The 20,321-nt window shown below is 42.2% G+C and overlaps 2 protein-coding genes across 2 annotated transcripts in view; one reads left to right on the top strand and one right to left on the bottom strand.

The window, feature by feature from the left end:
* Positions 1-3,443: 3,443 nt before the first annotated feature.
* On the top strand, positions 3,444-9,576 carry LOC137899445 (phosphatidylinositol 3-kinase regulatory subunit gamma-like). Its single transcript, XM_068743483.1, has 11 exons — positions 3,444-3,693; positions 5,363-5,608; positions 5,887-5,992; positions 6,071-6,169; positions 7,097-7,277; positions 7,832-7,954; positions 8,055-8,197; positions 8,297-8,476; positions 8,702-8,773; positions 8,975-9,136; positions 9,387-9,576. The coding sequence occupies exons 1-11, from the start codon at positions 3,444-3,446 to the stop codon at positions 9,574-9,576; spliced, it is 1,752 nt and encodes a 583-aa protein (XP_068599584.1).
* Positions 9,577-17,634: 8,058 nt separating this feature from the next.
* The window catches only part of LOC137899703 (3',5'-cyclic-AMP phosphodiesterase 4C-like), a 53,820-nt gene continuing 51,133 nt past the window's right edge, over positions 17,635-20,321 (bottom strand). The window contains exons 14-18 of the mRNA XM_068743740.1: positions 20,002-20,101; positions 19,643-19,797; positions 19,307-19,429; positions 18,694-18,876; positions 17,635-18,380 (exon numbers count right to left, since the gene is read on the bottom strand). Of these exons, the coding sequence (XP_068599841.1) occupies positions 17,820-18,380; positions 18,694-18,876; positions 19,307-19,429; positions 19,643-19,797; positions 20,002-20,101 (1,122 nt within the window). The 3' untranslated portion in view covers positions 17,635-17,819. The remainder of the gene's footprint in view (positions 18,381-18,693; positions 18,877-19,306; positions 19,430-19,642; positions 19,798-20,001; positions 20,102-20,321) is intronic.

The following is a 20,321-nucleotide window of genomic DNA, read 5'->3' as shown; positions in this document are numbered from 1 at the left end:
TAACTTGTTTTTTTTGTAGATATGTTCATTCAGAAAGACTTAAGTTAAATGGAATTTTTCATTTCGGTGCCAATTAATCTGTCTCACCAACCAAATTATAGATCAATAACTGCCCTGTTAATAAACATGTCTGCATCAAGAGTTCATCCAAAGAGAGCGCGATACAGATGGCATGAAATTATTCAGAAAATGTACAACATAATATAAAACAACTGCTTCCATGAGATACATTTTGCCTAAAAGATCTAAAATGCATTGAATTCACAACATGCGTCTGCATTTCATGAATTTCACGTATCCAAAAAAGGAGACAAGTCTGTTTCTCCTCTGTCCGCTTGAAACGGTGCCGGCAGGGATACAATGGAGGGAGTTCGGATGGTGGTGGGGGGGGGACAGCGTGTGCCATTTGATCTGCAACGGCGTAACATTTTTTTTTAAACAGTGGCTTCCACACCACTTATTTCATTATGCTGATCTGTGAAGTGGAACATAACGCAGGCGGAGTTGAGAGGTCAGGGGCTCCCGCTGCCTAGATACATACAGTCTAATATTAGAACATTTCCTTGATTTGTTAGCATCATCTCTGCTGACTCCAGAGCACATGGCAACAGATCCACCAATAGGATTTCAGGAGATGACTAAGCCCTCTGCTCTGTATGGTAACAGCAGCATCCTTCCTTTATTTATTTATATAGGAGTTTTTCTTCCCACCAACTCATTCGCATGCTTCTGCCCGCCCCCCGCCCCCCCTGCTCAGCTACACTGTGCTTGCAAACTGTGAAAAAGAGTAACGGTGTGAAGACTAGTGCTGCTCTTTTACTTTGCCTTTTATTTGGATGCTTCAGCTATAATGGCTACATATTTGCATAGATTTTTTCATAATTGTATTAATTTTTATAGAATGAGTTGCCCCTCAAATGTTTTTTTTTTCCTTTTAAAGTAAGACACAAATTTGGAAATGCCTTGGGGGGAAAAGCTTGATTTTTCTTTTTTCCTTTTTTTTTTTTTAGGAATACTTGAAGTGTATTGAAGACGGAGAGGAAATAAACAGAAGAACAGAGGAATGGCATCGCTGGGATATATGACACACAGAGGGGACGGACAACAACCAAATGGGACGGATCTTAAAAGATGGAGGACACGGGGGGAGAGGGAGTAGAGGATGTTTGGGGTGGGTGGGGGGGCATTGGATGGCGTGAGGACCGAGGCCTGTGGTTGGTTTGATCTGAGCCACGTGCACGTCCAGTCACGTCTTTTTGCCACTTCATGGCTGTCGATGAAACATTGGCTTCCCCCGCCTGTCCCTTCTGTCTCGGCCCAGGTAAGTGCATGCCATCCTCCAGAGTTCCCTGATGATGCTTCGTTTTGTCAGGATGTTACCATCTTGAAAGTTGTGTGCGTGTTCAGTCTTCATGTCTCTCCATCATCACAAGCTTAGGTACGGGACGGTGGCGAGCTTCAAGGCGTTGAGGAGATATGACGCACATTGGTCTTGCCATTTTTGGGATGCAACACTGATCGATAACAGCCAACGACCTAAATATTTGGTAAAAAAGAAAAACATTTAGAGGTAAAATTAATACCGTTAGCGTCGTCTGTCGGACGGTGGATTGACCGTTCCAATCGCATTACGCTTTCGGCAGAGTGAAATGTTACGCACGAAAGCGATGAGATTTTTATGACAACTTTGCTTCTCTCATATATTTTCCTTTTCAATCCTAAAATGTTCCTTAAAACAAGCAAATAATTATTTACTTTGTTTCGCTTCATTTTTTATTAAAGCACAATCTAATGTGGGACAATATATAATTCTGTATCACATATTTTAAATTAAACACCGAAAAGCAATTTGAATTTAATGACAAAGTTACAATGACCTGAGAACCCCCCCCCCCCCCCCCCCCCCCCTCCCCGCCCCAATAGTCGATATTGTGCCATCCTGGATGGACGACTACAGATTATCTATTAGGACACGAAAACTGGAACATGTGAGATAAGGATCGCAGGATGCCGTTTGAAATGATGTTCATGTTGCATCCTCTCAAGTGAGACCGAACACGATGTACTGTAAGCATCGAGCCGGAAAGATTCCACGGCTAGGTACCATTCCAAGTTTTTTGATGATGGCGCCATTTCCCTTCAACGTTTCAATGTTGCAGTAAATGTTGACGCCATCCCGATGCTTCTGTTAACAGCATCCGTTATATGGATATATATATATCGACTGGATTCTACGCAATCTGTCAATAAACAATTGTTCCGAATAGACGTCTGTGGAAGAACATGTCAGTTGACCTTAATGAGGTTATGGATTTTGTTTCGGTCACAGATTTAATTTAGAACGACAATGATTTTTCTTTTTTTTCTACCGAAAACATTGTTCAGTTTTAATTTGCAAAATAAAGTTTTTATTATAAGTTACAATAAATCTGGATGACTCAAACGATTCATCCCCTCAACCTTATATCGCATTGTAAAGGTCTTGGTTGGATTAGGAATTGTTGATTTAATCCAAAACAAAAGGAAAGGAGGATTTAGCCACCATCTTACTGAAGTCTTTACCATGCAATTGTTTCACAACTGCGCAGTCATTACTGCAAAATGGATGACACAGACGTTCCAAAAATGAAAACCTAGAATGTAAAAATGTATTCAGTATAACATTTGAGAATCATTTCTCATTTTGCTTGTGTGCAGATCATTGACACATCAAAGATATTACGTTGATTACGTTAAGATGACGTTGCAGAGTGCACCTTATTTACCATCATGATTTCTATCTGTTATTTATAAACTCCTTAAATTCTTCCTATTATTGTATTTGAGTAGATCCAGTCTGATATTTTATTACCAAATTGCCATCTTTATACTTTCTTAGATCTGTCTGTCACTATTTATACCAGAACATGATTATTTTTGTGACGGATATTGAAATTTTATATTTTTATTCTTTGATTCTATTTATTTTTATTCTGAGTGTGGAACTTTGTGACTTTTATGTTTTAGGTTTTCTGATATGAAATGCAGTGGGAATCCTGGAGGATGAGATCAAACAGTTGTGCTGCAGTTCTTCAGCTCATGGGACCTCAGAGACGTTCATGGGAATGAATCCCTTAAAGTGAATTACTAAAAGCCCAAACGGCCCTCGACTATTAACACCATACATACATATATATATTTATCTAAAAGCAAAAGCAGATGATCTACTGGCAATGTCGTCATCGCTGTGCTCTGTGATGAGGTTGAAACGGGGGTTGAGTCAGAGGAATATGCTCCACCTCCACAACACAGGGTAGCCTTGAACGCAACGTCACCCTCTCTAACTTAAACCATGGGTGCAGCTATAAGCTGATATGATGTGATCAGCCGAACCGTGTCTCCTGCCATCCTGCTGCTTCACCACCTCAATAAAACCGCTCGTCCATCAAGTCTGTGATGTGAACATGGCAGAAGAGGGTTTCCAGCTCCGAGTCGGGGACGAGCTTCAGACAGCCGATTTACCAACGTCATCACTAGCGTCCCTCCATCTCACGGATGAAGCTGCGGTCATCAAAGAGAGCACCAAGCATATGGAGGATAATCCTGAGCCCCGCTCTGTATTTCCTGTGATGGTATCATCACTGCTTAGTCAGTCACAGAGGCAGCCAGTCATATCCATAGCAACCAGGCCTGAGCCATCACCAGCAAATGAAGGTAAGGTCAAAGGTGCTGCAATAAGTATTCTAAGCCTCAAAACTGATATATACTGTATATAGCAGGGGTCCCCAAACTACAGCCCGCGGGCCGGATCCGGCCCATTTCCACATTTGGCGTGGCCCCCTGAACAATACCAGAGACCCAAAATAAAATAAGTTGATATCTCAGACCACAGCGTGTTGTTATGTTGTACTGTGTTGCCATGTTGTTGTGTTGCTATGTTGTGCTTTTTCCTTTTGTGTTATGTGGAGTGGGCGTGTCTCAGACCAGGTGACGTCGTACTGGATTCAAAACCAGTGCCTCTGGTCTAAAGTCAACAATGCTACTGTCTATTTATCCTAATGCTTGATGGGGTAACATCTAGGTGGTGTAGTGGGTAGTGCGCTCGACTCCCTGCTAGAAGATCCTGGGTTCGAGACCGAGGCGTGCAGCATTCAGGTTTTTTACAATAATTTGAGGTTTGTTGTTTGGTCCTCTGCAGCTGTATTGGATCAGCTGATTGATCCAGTCGTTCTTTGCCTCTGCACTTCCTGATAGTGCTGGAGAGAGACTGAGTTTGGGTGTGAGAGGAATTGCGTGTGTGACACTCGATTCATGTCACTGTGTGTAGTTGTGATGGTGAGATGAACCCTAGACTACAGCCTGCCTCCGCATTCGGCCCCTAAATGTTTAGGCACCCCTGCCATCATCACACCTTTCCTGTACAAACTGACCCCGGCCCTCCATCAGAGAAGGGAAAAGTGATGTGGCCCTCACAGGAAAAAGTTTGGGGACCCCTGGTATATAGTCTTAATAATAATTACAGTTGTGGTGCATTTGAACAATTATACAAATGCATTGAAAGATAAATAACTGTTGAAATGATAGAACTACAGTGCTATATTAATAATGATAATAATAATAATAATGCATTGGACTTATATAGCACTTTTCTATGAGATATTAGATTAGAGAAGTCAAAGTTTCCATCCAGGATTCATGGAGCAAAAGGCATAATTTTAGGGTATTAATTTTTGAATGACTTCCATAATCATTCAAATAATGTCCTTTCATTTTTTTTTTTTTGCTGACTGAACATTTACCTTGAGACTTGAGAACAATTTCACAAACTCTAAGAAACAGCGGCAACTTCAGTTTGCACCATTTTAACATTTTCCAGGAGGACATGATGCCTAAAACGTGCACATAACTCTGTCAGCGCCGGCGTGGTAGTAACTTCCAGGCATGCCAACACATTTTAATATTGTACTCATATTTAGGAAACGGATCTGTAATGACAAATAACTAGAAATCATTTCCTCCAGCTGAATCAAAATGAAATTAAACATGTTAGCAGGGTGGTAAAACGGCATCAAAAAAGTAGCCACCTTCATGGCATCAGAAACGTTCAGCCCTCATTAATTTCACTTCACCCTCATGGCATCCCGCTGCAGACAGCTGTTGTTTATTAGGCGAGGCGAGGCGAGGCGAGGCAGGGCAAGGCAAGGCAGTGCAAGGCAAGGTCGAGCACTCAGCAATATTTAGTCTGGCTGAGGGAGCCTGAATATTGAGGAGTGCCAGTTCTGGTATTTTAGGCAGTCACAGTGTCACCTGTCAGAAGACTAGTCTGGACAAGGTCTCCCACATAGCTCAAGACTAAGCAACAAAACTCTATCTCCCTCTGGAGCCCTTGTCAGAGGGCCAGGAGTCTGTCCTGAACAGAGCCGCATGCAGATTGACCTCGGCTTGATATCGAGGGGAGCACTGGGGAACTGTTCAGTTGATGTTGCAGAGTTCTCGGAGCCTGAGGTGGGCGAAAACGGCCACGGAGCCGAGTCTGGAACCCTGACGCCGTTTCTCCAGGGCCTTTCCTCCTCTGATGATCAGGATGATGCGTCTGCTGCCGTAGGAACCGCCGCCGCCACGGACGGAGGTACTCCTCAGCATCACATAACTGCTTGTCAGGGTTCGGGTTAAAAGGCGGGGTGGCAATACACAACTTGCACTCTTAATTCTCAGGACAAACAACAACTTTGTTAACTTTTCTTCTTCATCCACAACTGTTTGATAGTTTTAGCCATTTTAGCCAACAAAAGCAAATAATGCACAATTTGGTAACCATAAAAAAATAACACGTAAAACCCCATTGAATATTTCTGCAGAACTCACCCTCTGTGTTTTTAATAGTCGTACCTCTGTGTTTGTGGATAGAACATCAAGCCAAGAACAACGTAACCAAAGCAATGGCAGCATGCGAGTGCAGCTACGATGACACCCATCTGTCTGACGCAGAGTGGTACTGGGGAAACATCTCCAGGTACCGAATATTTGCACACGGCACGCTGTGTAATGGCTTTAAATGTCAAATATTCATTCATTATTTATGGTTGTCCAGAGAGGAGGTAAATGAGATGATGAGAAACACGCCTGATGGAACATTCCTGGTCCGAGATGCTTCCAGTAAGGTCAAGAGGGAATACACGCTCACACTAAGGTAACTACTTTTGGAGTCCATTAGTGAACATACTATATATATATATATATATATATATATATACTGCTTTATGAATAGGACTTATAATTACATTTATAAAGGGATTTCACTGCTTACATTATAGAAAAGATTGGTTCGATTTTGCTTTTCTCCTCGAAAGGATAGTGAATCAAATAAATGTGGTTGCATCAACGTCTAACTTTAGTTGTACGAAATTAACTTCATGCAGTTCCTGGTTTCTGTCCAGTTTCAGTTTGTTCAGGACAGACCAGATTTCAGTCACAAAGCTTTGTTGATGGGTGTTTGTTAGAGACTGTCAGCAACATAACACCCTGTCAGATGACATGTTCCAGTCATGATCTTTCCAGTTCCCCGCCTCACACTTGTCTGAAGGAGGAAACACGACCGACGCTGTCCACACTGTCTCTTTACACACATGAACTGGGACCATGAATTCCACTGAGCTTTCATCCGCTTTGTTTTTGAGTTTGAATCCGTACGCTGTCCTCAGGTGTTACATTCTAAACTCGGCACTAATGGAGGTCTAAAACTTACAGCTTCATCTTTATTTTTTGTAGACGAGTCCCCACTTTGTTGGCCAGGTAGAGTTACGTGAAGGTTGGGTGTCGACCAATCCCAATAAGAAGCATCTCATATTTCAACGTCTAAAATTCATTCCACACTGATCCCACAGGTTTGGTGGCGGCCAGCTGCTACTGTCTGCGTTCCAGTTACTATTCTGAATCTTGCATCAGCAACACACGTGTTAAATTATCTGATCACACATCAGGAATGTTAAAATTCCCACTTAAAGTATTTCATTTGATAGAATCCTTTTGCATTTTCTGAAGAGCATCTGCATCTTTTTTTTTACTTAGTGGTAAAATGGCCCACTTTGTGTCATAGATCTCTTTTAAATCTTTGCAGAAAAGATGGCTACAACAGACTGATAAAAATCTTCCATCAAGGGGGGAAGTATGGCTTTTCTGAGCCGCTGGCCTTTCCCTCTATAGTGGATCTGATCCGGCACTACCAGAACAAGTCTCTGGCGCAGTACAACTCTAAACTGGACACACGGCTACTTTATCCCGTACCTAAATACCAGCAGGTAGGTATTTGCAGACTTGAGTTCTAAATGTGTGCTGTTGTCTTTAAATTGGGTTCATTATTCTTATTATTAATTCAGATATGTTTGAAAATCTCTTAGCTTAATCTAGTTACCCTCGCCGAAGGGGAGGCGAGGGTATTGCAATTGGGTCCGTTTGTTTGTCTGTCTGTTTGTCTGTTTGTCTGTCAGTCTGTCCGCGCGCATAACTCAAAAACGAGTAACCCAATCGACTTGAAGTTTTGACACAAGCAAGGTTCTGTCCGTGGCTCGGTCCTCCCCGAGAATGGCGTTAATCCGGATCTAGATCCAGATTCTAGATTTTTTTTTTTTAAGGATTCTTTAACATTGCGAGATAGGGCACTTAGAGGCGAGGGTCTGCAATCTCTGATTGATCAGCTTGTTTTGTTTGCATTTTGACTTTATATTATTATATTTTTTAACTCAAAGTTTGGCAAATGTGAATATAAATGTCACACGCCCAAACATTCTTTCCTTTTAGTTTAAATCAATAAAGCTTTAACTTTTACGTTCTTACGTTCTCGTCTCCATGGCAGCCAGATGTGATGGAAGTTGACGTCGATGCAGTTGGAGATCAGCTGAGGATATTTCAGGATCAATACAAAGCGAAGAGCAAAGAGTATGACCGACTGTATGAGATGTTTAACCAGACGTCCCAGGTACGACTGCATGTGAAATCTTTGAGTGTGTATGTTTCAATGCTTTCCTGCAACAAAGGCACGACAGTAAAAGTCAAGATTTACCTCCCCTCTTCTCCAGGAATTGCAGAGCAAACGCATCGCCATAGAGGCGTTCACGGAAATCATTCGGATCTTTGAAGACGAGTGTGAAACTCAGGAACGTTACAGCAAAGAATACATCGACATGTTCCTCACATTAGACGACGACACAGAGGCCGACAAGTACGCCTCTGAAAACTAACCGAACTCGACCGAGCTAAAATACTCTGAGACAAACAAGCAGACTTGCACTTAATTATTGAATGAAGTTTAACCTCTTACCAGAATCCAAAGCAATCCAGATGAGCTCCAGTCCAAAGTGGAAGAGATCTACAGCGGCAAGAAGAAGTTGGAGGAGGATCTCAGGAGGAAGGCTCTGTCCAACATGGAGATTGACGAGAAAATGAATAGCCTGAAACCCGACCTCATGCAGCTGAGAACAGTCCGAGATCAATACCTGCTGTAAGTTCATCCGCTCCAAACCGCACCAGAAGGCGCTGTGTCTCTGGTGGAGGGAGAACAGCTCCCCCATTGCAGCTTTGCATGCTCTAACCTCCACACTGAAACATGTTGTGTCAGTGTGTTGCACGTTGGAAACGTTGCAATAATAATACGATAAAGTTTCTAATGTCTGTTTATTTTTCACAATGACAGATCTCTTATTGTTGTGTTTTGTTCATGTTTCAGCTGGCTCACCCAACAAGGCACGCGACAGAGCCAGATCAATGACTGGCTTGGTATCAGAAATGAAGAAGAGGAGTGAGTATCCTCGTTTCTCCAATTCACTTCTTAAAAAAACCCGAAGGCATATTATCACAAGGAATATCTTTTTGCTAACTTTCCCCTCACTAGAACAAGAAACTTCCCGTCCCGTGATTAGTGTGTGTTGCGTTGTATCGAACAACTGAATTATACTAATATTATTATATACTGCTCCAAACACCCTCCATCGATCCCCAGCCCATACACCCTCGCAGACGACTGCCACCGGGAGGAGAGGAGCTGGTACGTTGGAGGCATGAGACGGAAGGAGGCAGAGGAGCTGCTGAAGGGGAGGAGGGACGGCACCTTCCTCATCAGAGACAGTCAGACTCAGAGAGGCTCTTTTGCCTGTTCTGTTGTGTGAGTACCGGCAGAGTTGCATGTTTTAGTCATTTAAAAGGGCCTGCATAAAGTAGCATGAGCAGCAAATGCACAGTTTGTGTATGTTTTAAATTGGATTATGTGACTTTTTTTTTTTTACATGATTGTGTTTAAATAATTAAGTTGCTGTGCCTTGAGGGTAAATGGCACAGATGTTTATAAATGTAAATGTACATTTATGTAAATGAATGTTAAACTTATTATACTACTTTAAATCCTTCTGTTGCAGTGTGGATGGGGACGTGAAGCACTGCGTGATCCACAGGACAGCCACCGGCTTCGGGTTTGCCGAGCCCTACAACCTGCACTCGTCACTGAGAGAGCTGGTGCTCCACTACCGGCACACGTCGCTGATCCAACACAACCAGCAGCTGAATGTAACCCTGGCCTGGCCCGCCCTGAGCCACCAGCCCAGCTGAGACGCGTGAGCGCCACAGCCTGACGGCACTTTCCCCCAAAAGAGCTTCGCTGTACAAGCACTGAGGAGGCACCAACATGGACACTGTAACCAGGCTCTGACATGGAACGGGTTTGTGACGTCGTCAGACGAGAAAAAACAAAAACAAAAGTCATTCACTGGTAAAAAAAAAACAAACAAAAAAACACCTAATAGTTATTTGAGTTGTTTTAGAAAGTTGCTTGATGCAGCGTTTCCACGTAGTTTTGAGGATGTTTAGGTTATTGTCAACTTTGTCAGTTGCGCTTTTTGAATCTTCTTTTAAAATCTCTTACTCCCCATATGCACAGTTTTAAAAGCATCTTTTGGATTAAGTAGATGTCGATCATGGCATTCAACACTGAATTGAGGCAGTGCTGAAATAGGGACTTTTTTTAAAATCACATCTTCCCGGTGGAGAGAAATTAACCTTATTGACTAATTCAGACAAAATGGGTTTGAGATTCTTTAGAAATAAAGAAAATTTTAAGTGTCAAAGTTGAGGCATATTTTCTCAAACCCCCTTGTACAGCACAGACAATATATTTTTGTCCAACAATTCTGTAAGGCAAAAAAAAAACTATTCTTGCATCCCGCCACCGTTTACAGTCGGACTTTAATCCATATAATCAGCCGTGTTTAGGTGCTTCCAGGAAACTGAGCTCAGGATGAGACTCTGCATTACCCAGCACATGTGCACTATGGGTAATGTAGAAAGTGAGGCGACACAGATGCACTTTATCCAAAAGAAGACAACTAGAACACACACAAAGATGCAGCATTATAGGTGCATTGCAGTAGAAATCTTACTGACAATGCTGACATTGTCCCTTTTCCCATTACTTTAAGAAACTCAATGGTAAACAGACTCATGTCCTGCCTTCATCCTGCACATTTTTGCAAAGACATTATAAATGAGACACAATTTAAAATCCTGAATTCTACCTCTGAGGTGTGTGTGTGTGTGTGTAATAGCATTATCGTTATAGGATTTTCAAATTAGCACGATGGCAAGTTTAACTTTTTCTTTGTAAGAAACAAAAGACAATCACAGTAAATTTAGCAGAATCAATTTGTTGCATTATGATCATTTGTTAAATTATGGTAATAACGCATGATCAGGTATTGTGATTGTGGCAGGCACAGGTAAATTACCTTTACTTGCTGTGTGTACGTCCAAATTTAGGAGCATCAACCCAAGAAAAGCACATTATGTAGCTGTTGCGCTATATCCAAAAGAATCCAGCCCTGACTGGGATAGAGGTGAGTTACAGTCAAACTATTTCAATAGAGCTAAACACAACAGTGACTAAATAAAGCAGTCAGTTTGGGTTGGCCATAAACTCCAAGCATTTAAAAAATAATTCAACATCATTTTTGCCGCTGATCAGTTGTTTTTTCCTCTTTAATGGGTCACCTTAAAATGAATTCTGTCCTACCGGTTGTGAGTAAAACGTGCTTGATGTTTCTTCCACACTTGTACTATTCAGTTTATTGCCATGAAGCAAGATGGAAACATTTATTATAGCATGCCACTGTCGTGTAATGAATTGCCTCCGTATTTTCTGAACTATATTACTTAGTGTTTATCAGGTTCGGTACAAGTTCACCACCAGCAACGGAAACTACATTTCTTTTTAGGATGGTTTAGCTCTTCTGTGAAATTCTCAAGTTGTTAATTATTATTTATTCTTCTGGATCTCCGGTGGTGCGAAGCACTCAAAGCGCACCCATTAGAGATCCGCTGTCGGTCATGCAGTGTGAGTGGTACCGTGATGTATTTGTAAAGCTCATAGAAGCCTTCGTGTGTAGGGTGTGGTCTGTTGTGCTCGTAACCAGCATAATCCCAGATATAATGTTGCACAATTGTCCATCAGCTGTTCATACCATTTTATGCACAGTGTCTATGAACAGGCGGTGGCATCACTGTGTGCATGTGTCGAAATTAAGCATGACTCACTTCCTTCAAACTTTATTTTTTTCTTAATCATTTTAATTCATTTAAGTCCGTAAGAGGAATCCTAAATGCATTTCACATTGTGAATGCTTCACATATTCCAGCCACATTTGTAGCAGGAATACAGAAGATATATAAAGTTTGTTGGTGCACAAACAGACTACAGCACTGTGTTGGGGGGGGGGGAGGTAGATTTAAAGCATAGCATTTGCACAGCAGTATCTCGTGTGAGGTGGAGATACTACGATACTACGACGGACATGATGTACGTCCACCCTGTTACTGAAGCTGGTGGACATGTGGTGGTGCTAAATATGGACAAACTGCGAATGAGATTGATACGTCATGGCAACGATGAAGCACTAATGTGAGTTTGTCTCTTTGACCTCTAAGTACTCCTCAGTTCTGTAGAATCTGTGTGCACAATTTGTGTGTGTGTTTTAATGTCACTCTCCTTTTGTAACTTTACTGTTTTATCATTGTGCAAACAAAATGAAATAGAGACACACATAAAAACACATGTAGCTATTTTATTTATTTTTATTACATTTGTGTCATGATTTACTTCCAGCTATCTAAATAGTAACTATTTTTGGTTAATATATTTAGCTAGTCTTTCCATTTGTAAATGTTTATGTGAGGAATGCCATGCCATTCAGGTTTTTATTTTACAGTTTTGTCTTGTCAAATTATGTAGCGTTGTGTTCCTCCCAACATGGAAACTTTGTGATGGATGCTTTACAGCAGGGGTCCCCAAACTACGGCCCGCGGGCCGGATCCGGCCCATTTCCACATTTGGCCTGGCCCCCTGAGCAATACCAGAGACCCAAAATAAAATGTACTTATTTTGTAGCCTCCCTTTTATTTTTAATGATGGTCACATAAGTTAACGTTCCAATGTTCTGTAATATCAACTTATTACATAGTAATTACTTTGTAATAACAGGGCAGGTTTCCTCACCTCCACGGTGGCATGGTTGGTAGCATTGTTGAGGGGGGCAAAATGGCCCTGGTATCAAATCCCACTACGGGAATGAGATGGAGCAGGGGCAACAGGGCAGGTCCAGGGCACACCTGAGCGGAGTGGAGTGGACCAGTGGTCCGGTTCACTCCACCCAGGCAAGGCCCCAGGCCTACCCTGCCGCCCCTGTTCCACCCCCACTCCCACAGTTGGATGCGAACCCAGTTCCTCTGGCAGTAGACCGGTAACCCTACCGACCACGCCACCGTACAGGTGAGGAAACCTGAGGTATTCTCAGACCACAGCGTGTTGTTATGTTGTACGGTGTTGCTGTGTTGTTGTGTTGTTATGTTGTGCTTTTTCCTTTTGTGTTATGTGGAGTGGGCGTGTCTCAGACCAGGTGACGTCGTACTGGATTCAAAACCAGTGCCTCTGGTCTAAAGTCAACAATGCTACTGTCTATTTATCCTAATGTCTGATGGGGTAACATCTAGGTGGTGTAGTGGGTAGTGCACTTGACTCCCTGCTAGAAGGTCCTGGGTTCGAAACCGAGGCGTGCAGCATTCAGGTTTTTTACAATAATTTGAGGTTTGTTGTTCGGTCCTCTGCAGCCGTATTGGATCAGCTGATTGACCCAGTCGTTCTTCGCCTCTGCACTTTGTGATAGTGCTGGAGAGAGACTGAGTTTGGGTGTGAGAGGCATTGCGTGTGTGACACTCGATTCATGTCACTGTGTGTAGTTGTGATGGTGAGATGAAGCCTAAACTACAGCCTGCCTCCGCATTCGGCCCCTAAATGTTTAGGCACCCCTGCCATCATCACACTTTTCCTGTACAAACTGACCCCGGCCCTCCATCAGAGAAGGGAAAAGTGATGTGGCCCTCACAGGAAAAAGTTTGGGGACCCCTGCTTTACAGTGAAAAAAAAGTTTGATTTGCAAATTGTCTTTGACCCATAATTACAATCTTTTAAAAAATATTTAACCATTATACCAAGTCAGGGATAGTGGTTTTGTTTTCCATAATCTTAAATCACATTGTTATGCTATACATGAATATTGGAGGGATAATTCATTAATAAAATTATTAATAGATTTACATAATAGGTCTAGATCAGTTTACATTTCGGTAAATAAGGTTGTAAAATGTAATAAATATGTTAGATTTGGGATCTAACATATTGATGAGGTGAAAGAAGTGGCTGTGTAGGTGGAAGGTAGTAAATATCGATGGTTTGGTAATACGTTGGAGGGTTTCAAGTGGTTATGTGGAAAGTTAAGAGGAGGAAATTAATATTGGCATTCACAGTTTTAAGATGCTATTCAATAGTTTGGTTATATAGATTCTTGAAATGGCCGCACTGACAGCATAACATTTTGGAATATAGATTTGTTTTCGGCCAATATTAGACGAGATAATCTTCATCCAGTGAGCTGATATTTAAAAACGTTTTATTTTGTGATGTGCATATGATGAAATACCTCTGCTTGTCTCTGCAACAAACAAACAAACGGTGGTTAATAATTGAGATATTCATTTTTCCATTGTGACTGTTAGCATTTGTCTTTCCGATATACCACAAAACATTTCACTGCTGTTGTTTTCTTTCTTTCTTGTTGCTGTAAGAAAATACAGTCATTGTAAGTGATTAATTGTATTGATTCTGTATTTTTGAAATAGCTTGTGTTTTATTTAGGAATCTTCTCTCAGAATTTCTTTTTCCAAACTTGTGAAAATTAAATTAAACCCACTTCAGAACATCATCGTTCATGTATGCACTTCATGTCCCCTGGTTCACCTTCAGTGGGGTAAAACACTGATGATGATCTCTTATTAAAGATTGTTATAAACAAATCAGAGGAAGTTAAACCTTAAATGTGGAGGAAATGTTCACATTGTTCAATTCAGTTACTTTTAAAAGAGCTAATATTTAAATCAAATAAAGGTCATTATAAAACTATATATAACTGTTTCAGGAATACACAGAGGAGAATGAGGACAGAGCCATGTCATCCCTTTTCCAGTTGGTTTGCCGACTCTACCAGGTAATCAATCAATGTTACTGCACTCTCAAACATGTAAACTCTTATTAAAACTTTAATCGAGTCCTCCCCGAGAATGGCATAGATCCGGATCTGGATCCAGATTCTATAATTATTTTTACGTCTGGAACTGTGCCTGTGCTGTAACATGGGAGTGTCACTTTAAGAGGGAGGGACACGAATGGCATGATGGGAAAAAGAGTCCAGAAGGAGTCTCGGAGTACGTTCCGGAGCAGCAAGCTAGAGCAGGTTTGGCCCCTCTGATCCGGAAGCCCTGTTTACTGTCTCACAAGATCGAATAGTCTTTTGGAGGCGAGGGTCTGCAATCTCTGATTGTCTTTCCAGTTCCGTGTTGTGTTTCCAGGGGGTGAAGCCTCCAGTCTGCACTGCAGCCACGGTCAAACTGCTCAGACTCAGATACATTTCCATATAATTTATTGGCATATTCCACATAAAACACCCTGAACCCTCAAGACTCTTGGCTTAAAACAAGAAACAAAGAAAATAGTCATTTCATTTGACAAACATTGGAGTGGCCGATGTACACATACTTGATTCTTAGGCTCCAGAACATAAAATCAGATGCCCCTATGTTACAGTACTTTGTTTCAACAGACACACTAGAAAAATATATATCTTTTATAGAAGTTTGTACGACACACAGGCGGAGAAGACGAGACGGCGTGAACATCGATGGCGGCAGTATTGGAGCAACACATCACGTTTAACACTGATGGCACTGAAGTCAGCCTGTAAAGAGCCATGCCTCTGTCTCTAACGTGCTGAAGCCCGGTCTCACTACTGTCATCTGACTAAAAGCTGTTGATGCATTTCAAATAGACTGATGTTAAATCATTCAAATCCACAGGAATCCCACATGATGAAAATGCCATGCTGAACGAGGAACGAGATTTCTCTTCAGAACCAAGGAGTTTTATTATGAGCGCTAAAAGCGTTTCAATGAGTTTTGCCGTATTCCATACTAACTGGAAACATTGAAAACTCTTCGATAACAGATATTATAGCTGTCACATTGTCAAGCTTATTTTGGATTAAAAACATGTGAGTCTTTATTTAGCAGATTTACCTCATAAGTTCTACCTAAATGTTGGTGAGTTGTGCTGTATCAGCAGAATCTCTGGGTCAACGTTGCTGTTTCTGGAGCTGAAAGGGTTAAAGAAGAGTCCGTCGGATCAAGCTGAAGCTGAAGTTTACATGGCATTGTCAATGTGAGTCTGAAGGGATTTCAACATCGGTTTAAGTTACCGGTAAACAACCCAAATTGTCAAATCTTATCTATTGTTTGTAAACATTACCACAAATAGTCTATAAATACTTTGAAAGAATATTGCTACTGCTATGAGAAATAGTATCCTTATTCTTTTTTTTTATTAAAATTGATTAATTTTAAAGATGAGTAGTTTCAATTTTTACCAGAATTGTAGGCCAAAAAAAACCAAAATAGTCTGGAGCTCAGCAAGTTAAAAACAGCGTAATGGTCCTTTAGCAACAGGCTTAAAAACATTCTATTGCATGTAAGGCGGATCGATAAAGCTTACAAGCCGAGTTAATGTACTATTCGACTAGTAATTTGTACTACAGCTTTAGCAGGAAGTGCATCATGTCTGGCGTGTTCGCTTCCCGGTCTCTCTACCTCTGATGGCGACAAACGCTACTCTAGACTAAACGCGGACTTGGACCAGAAATAATCTTGAAATCTTGAAACTACACACAGTCTCAAGTCTCAGCTACGAAAGGGCCGAATGGACTGATCGTCTGATGTGGCACAAAATCTACTAAATGGTCTGCTTTTAAATACTGGTAACAGGCATCATTCATAAAAACTAGCTATTATATATAAAGTCGACGACAATCAGCAGGTTAAAATCTCTACTTTATAAATATACAGCATCGTAGGCTGGCAGGTGTTGGCGTGTTCGCAACACTTATGGCACACAGTTATCCCAGTCGAGGAAAAGAACAGATTGATTTCTATCAACATTTGAAACGCTCCGCATCACGAGCCGTCAGCAGGAAAGTAACAACAAACTGCCTCTACATCTGCTTCCCAGTATTGCTTAAAGGATCTGAGCTACTGTCAGTGTTTGGCATGAAGCAATCTAACAAAGCCAATATGATGGGGATTGTTTCCAGATGTTATTTTTAGGGGTGACTACTGCAGTGTCAATTAGATTTAAAAGCAAGCAAATCCAGAAGCAGCCTTTTGACGTTTGAGTGCTATATATCGGGCCATCCAGCACGTCGAGTCGGACGTCCTACAGCAGGTAGAAGCCCTTAGCGTGGCTGAACAGAAGAGCTGAAGGGCGGTAAAGTGCTACTGCGGAACGGAGGCACCGTCATTTAAACAAAAAATGCTTTTCAAGCACCTAAACACAGACGAGACGAGACAAAAGCACAACAGATGTGTTTGGAAAAACCTAAAACAATGACACCTTTACAAAAATAAATAACTAAATGAACAGCTGAGACTGGGGTACGGTCGCCCTCAGCCTCCGCTCTCTGTTTAAACGTATATTCTCTCATTGCTTTAAAGGTCAAATATTCTGCTAAAAGGTTTTTAATTAAATGTGGAGTCGCGCAGGTCAAACGAAGTCTCAGCTGTCTCTTAAACACAGAAGACAGTTTGGGATTGGGGTGTGTCAGGAGTACCGACTACATCTGTGCTACATTAGATTGATGTATCTTCATACCCTGAGGTTTAAGGTTCATTGAGTTTCATGCTGCTCATCTACATCCTGTATTTGGTATTAACCTCTCTCATAATTCTTAAAGGAACTAAATCATACTTTCTTCCACAACAAACTTGCTTATTTCATACATAAAATCAAAAGTGTGATGCAAAAATAATTTCCAGGACCCTGTCAGCTAACGGCGATCTTCATCGGCTGCTCATGTCTGAATTTCATGAAGGAAGACATTTCCTTTACCTTATGTCCTTGTGAAGAGCATCACACATTCCCAGTTAAAATGCAGCAGTCTTACTCTGGGACATTCTAACATGACGCTACAGCAAAGCAAGACGGGACACAAAGGCTAAGTAGGCACCCAAATGGAGGCTGAAACCATTCTTCTTGTTAAAGTATGAAATTAAAAAAGAGGGGGAACTTCCCTCTGTTCTCAAGAGGGTGTCTCCAGTGTAAAGGGACTGTAGTGATTATACAGACTTTGTTAGTAAAGGCCTGCCCTGCCTCCGTCTCAACACTTGTAGCTCTTGTGTCTTTAAGGCCGGGCAGGTTGTGCTGGTTGTTATGTGTCCATTCGCAGGCAAGTCACCCCATCGCCCTCCTGGCTCTGTTCCTCGTCCCTATCGATACCTTCCTGTCCCGGGGAGGCCAGCGTCCTCGGGGGGCTCCGCACTGACATGTCAGCCAGATTAAGGGTCGGAGACGGGTGAGGCGAGGGGGAACGGTACCTGCTGCATCGAGGATCTGGAGACAAAGAGCGGGAGGAGAAGTCCTGGTGCTGCTCCCCACCCGACTGGGATTCCTTTTCAAGGGAGCGCTCCATGTCAGAATCCAACTCTTCCTCATTCTCCTCTTCTTCCTCCAAAGTGAGTTCAAACTGGAACTTGTCTCCTCCTCCTGCAGGGACAGTCCCTCCTCCTCCGCCTCCCAAAGCTTCTCCTCCTGGCCCCACTTCGGCGTGTTGCTCCTCCTCGGGGCTGGAAGGCGACGGGCTACGGGGGATCATGCTCTGGTACCACTCCCTGTTGTCTTCCAGCGTATCCAGGATGTCCTGGGCATCGGGATGCACCAGGTCCGCCCATGTCTCCCATAGCGGGTGGACGATGTAGTCAATGAACCCGACCTAGTCACAGAAAGGACACAAGCATTGCAAGAGTAAAAGAGACCTGAATATAAAAAGGCACCAGATGAAGTATCCTTGAACATTCATCGTCTGCTGGGATGTTGGATTTGTGTGTTCATTATTTAGGACCATTACCATGAGACTAAAACTAGTTTTCATGATAAAGTGCAGCAGAGGGTCCCTATCCAGGACGGGACAACATGCAGCAGAGGGTTCTGGATATGGACCAAACCTGGGCTTCCCAGCAAAGAATCACGGACGCACCACCGCCGTTAAATCTCTCTTCATCTCTCCGTGTGCATGCAGACGTTACCTGCGTCTTCTCTACGGAGGCGTTGTGTTTGTCACACATGGGACTGATCTCCATGCCCTTGTCCCGCTCTCGGTCTCCCTGGGTGAAAAACTCCACCATTATGCGATCCGTCCACCGCTTGTAAATCTCCAGTGGTTTTGTTGGGTTACTCAGGTCGGCGCAATGCATCATATTTTGCAGAACCTAGAGGAGATGTGCTCAGTGAGACTTTCATTTTTTCCACGTTCGCAAAACCCTCATCAAAATCTACAACCAAAAATATTTTCAAAGGGTTCTAAAAACTTATTACAGATATTTATATCCCCTTCAAACGCTAATAAAGGCTGAAAATTACAGAACAGCTCAGTTTTTACAGGCGCAGAACACTATGTGTCCAGCAGGGAGCAGTATTTCACTACAAACTGCCTCAGTGTATCGATGCATGGTGGAACAGGTACTGCTCTGATTTAATTAAAACATTTGCTGGGGGGGGAGGGGGACGCATATTTTCAATGATGCAGCAACAAATGAATGAATTACACATTGAGGTTCAGACCTGATATTAACAACTGTCCGGAGTGATCCAATCACAAGCGGACAGCTCCAAATACTGAAAAACAAACACATTACTCACCTGGATGCGGTCAGAGTAGTTGTCTAGCAGGAGAACTCCCAAACTGGTCACCTTCTTCGTCTCCACCATGGTCTTCATGTCCGCCAAGAAGTTCATATGCTTGGACATATCTGTGGCGAGCACCTGATGATGATGAAGATGATGAAGACAGCACAGGCAGCGAGTCAACATATCTTCAGTCACTGGGTTTGAATCAAATTATGTTTTTTTAGAACGATTGTGACCTCTTGGTTCTATAATAAAATGAAGCGTCTGTGCATTTCCCATTTACAGTCTTTACTGCATTGATTTGTCTTTCTCGACACTCGTTGATTTATCAGGCTATCGCATTCTCACCATGTCGATCACCATCTTGCGGAGGGAGTCTCTCTGTTTCTTGCTGAGGTTTTGAAAGATGTCACAGCTTTCTTGTTGGAGCAGCTTGAAGCCAACAGCGAGGTGGTGATTCTCCAGCACCGAGGCGTCGTTGTACATCAGTGCCAGTTCAGAACCTGTATGTGCATAGGTTGAAACTGTTACTAAAACCATACAGTATAGCAGGACGCGTCTTTATTTCTGAAAGTAAGACACTAAAGATGATCCAGTGCAGTTTTACATACGAAAACATACCGTAATCTGATTATGGCAGCATACATGCTTGTTAAATTCCTCTGGTGTATAAAAGCATGTTTAGATGTGCACAGAAAGGCACCTACTGGTGTTTATTAGGAACTGGTTGGTGACCCCTGGGTGGTCGACATCATGGATGGCGCTAGCAAACAGGGCAGCCATGACTTCCAGGTCTGTAAACACCTCCTGGGATGAATGAAGAACAGGAACGTGTAGATTTAAACACATTAATATTGTATTTTAAGCACGCAAAGCGTTCCAAAAAGCTTGCCCTGTTTTACTCAATTAACAACATAAATGAGGCCAGATTTTTTTATTTTTTTATAGAATCGGTTTTTAAAATTTTGAGGCAAATATCTTGTAAAAAATCAAAATAAATAAAAGTTTTCAAAAAAAATTAAATTGT

Source organism: Brachionichthys hirsutus, chromosome 9 (genome assembly GCF_040956055.1).
Source record: "Brachionichthys hirsutus isolate HB-005 chromosome 9, CSIRO-AGI_Bhir_v1, whole genome shotgun sequence".
NCBI lineage: Eukaryota > Metazoa > Chordata > Actinopteri > Lophiiformes > Brachionichthyidae > Brachionichthys > Brachionichthys hirsutus.
This window is presented reverse-complemented; position numbering and strand designations above follow the sequence as displayed.

Coding starts and splice junctions, on each gene's coding strand:
- LOC137899445 (XM_068743483.1), top strand. CDS start 3,444: ATGGCAGAAGAGGGTTTCCAGCTCCGAGTCGGGGACGAGCTTCAGACA. Junction 7,278..7,831: donor CCGTACCTAAATACCAGCAG/GTAGGTATTTGC, acceptor TCTCCATGGCAG/CCAGATGTGATGGAAGTTGA. Junction 8,774..8,974: donor ATCAGAAATGAAGAAGAGGA/GTGAGTATCCTC, acceptor ATCGATCCCCAG/CCCATACACCCTCGCAGACG.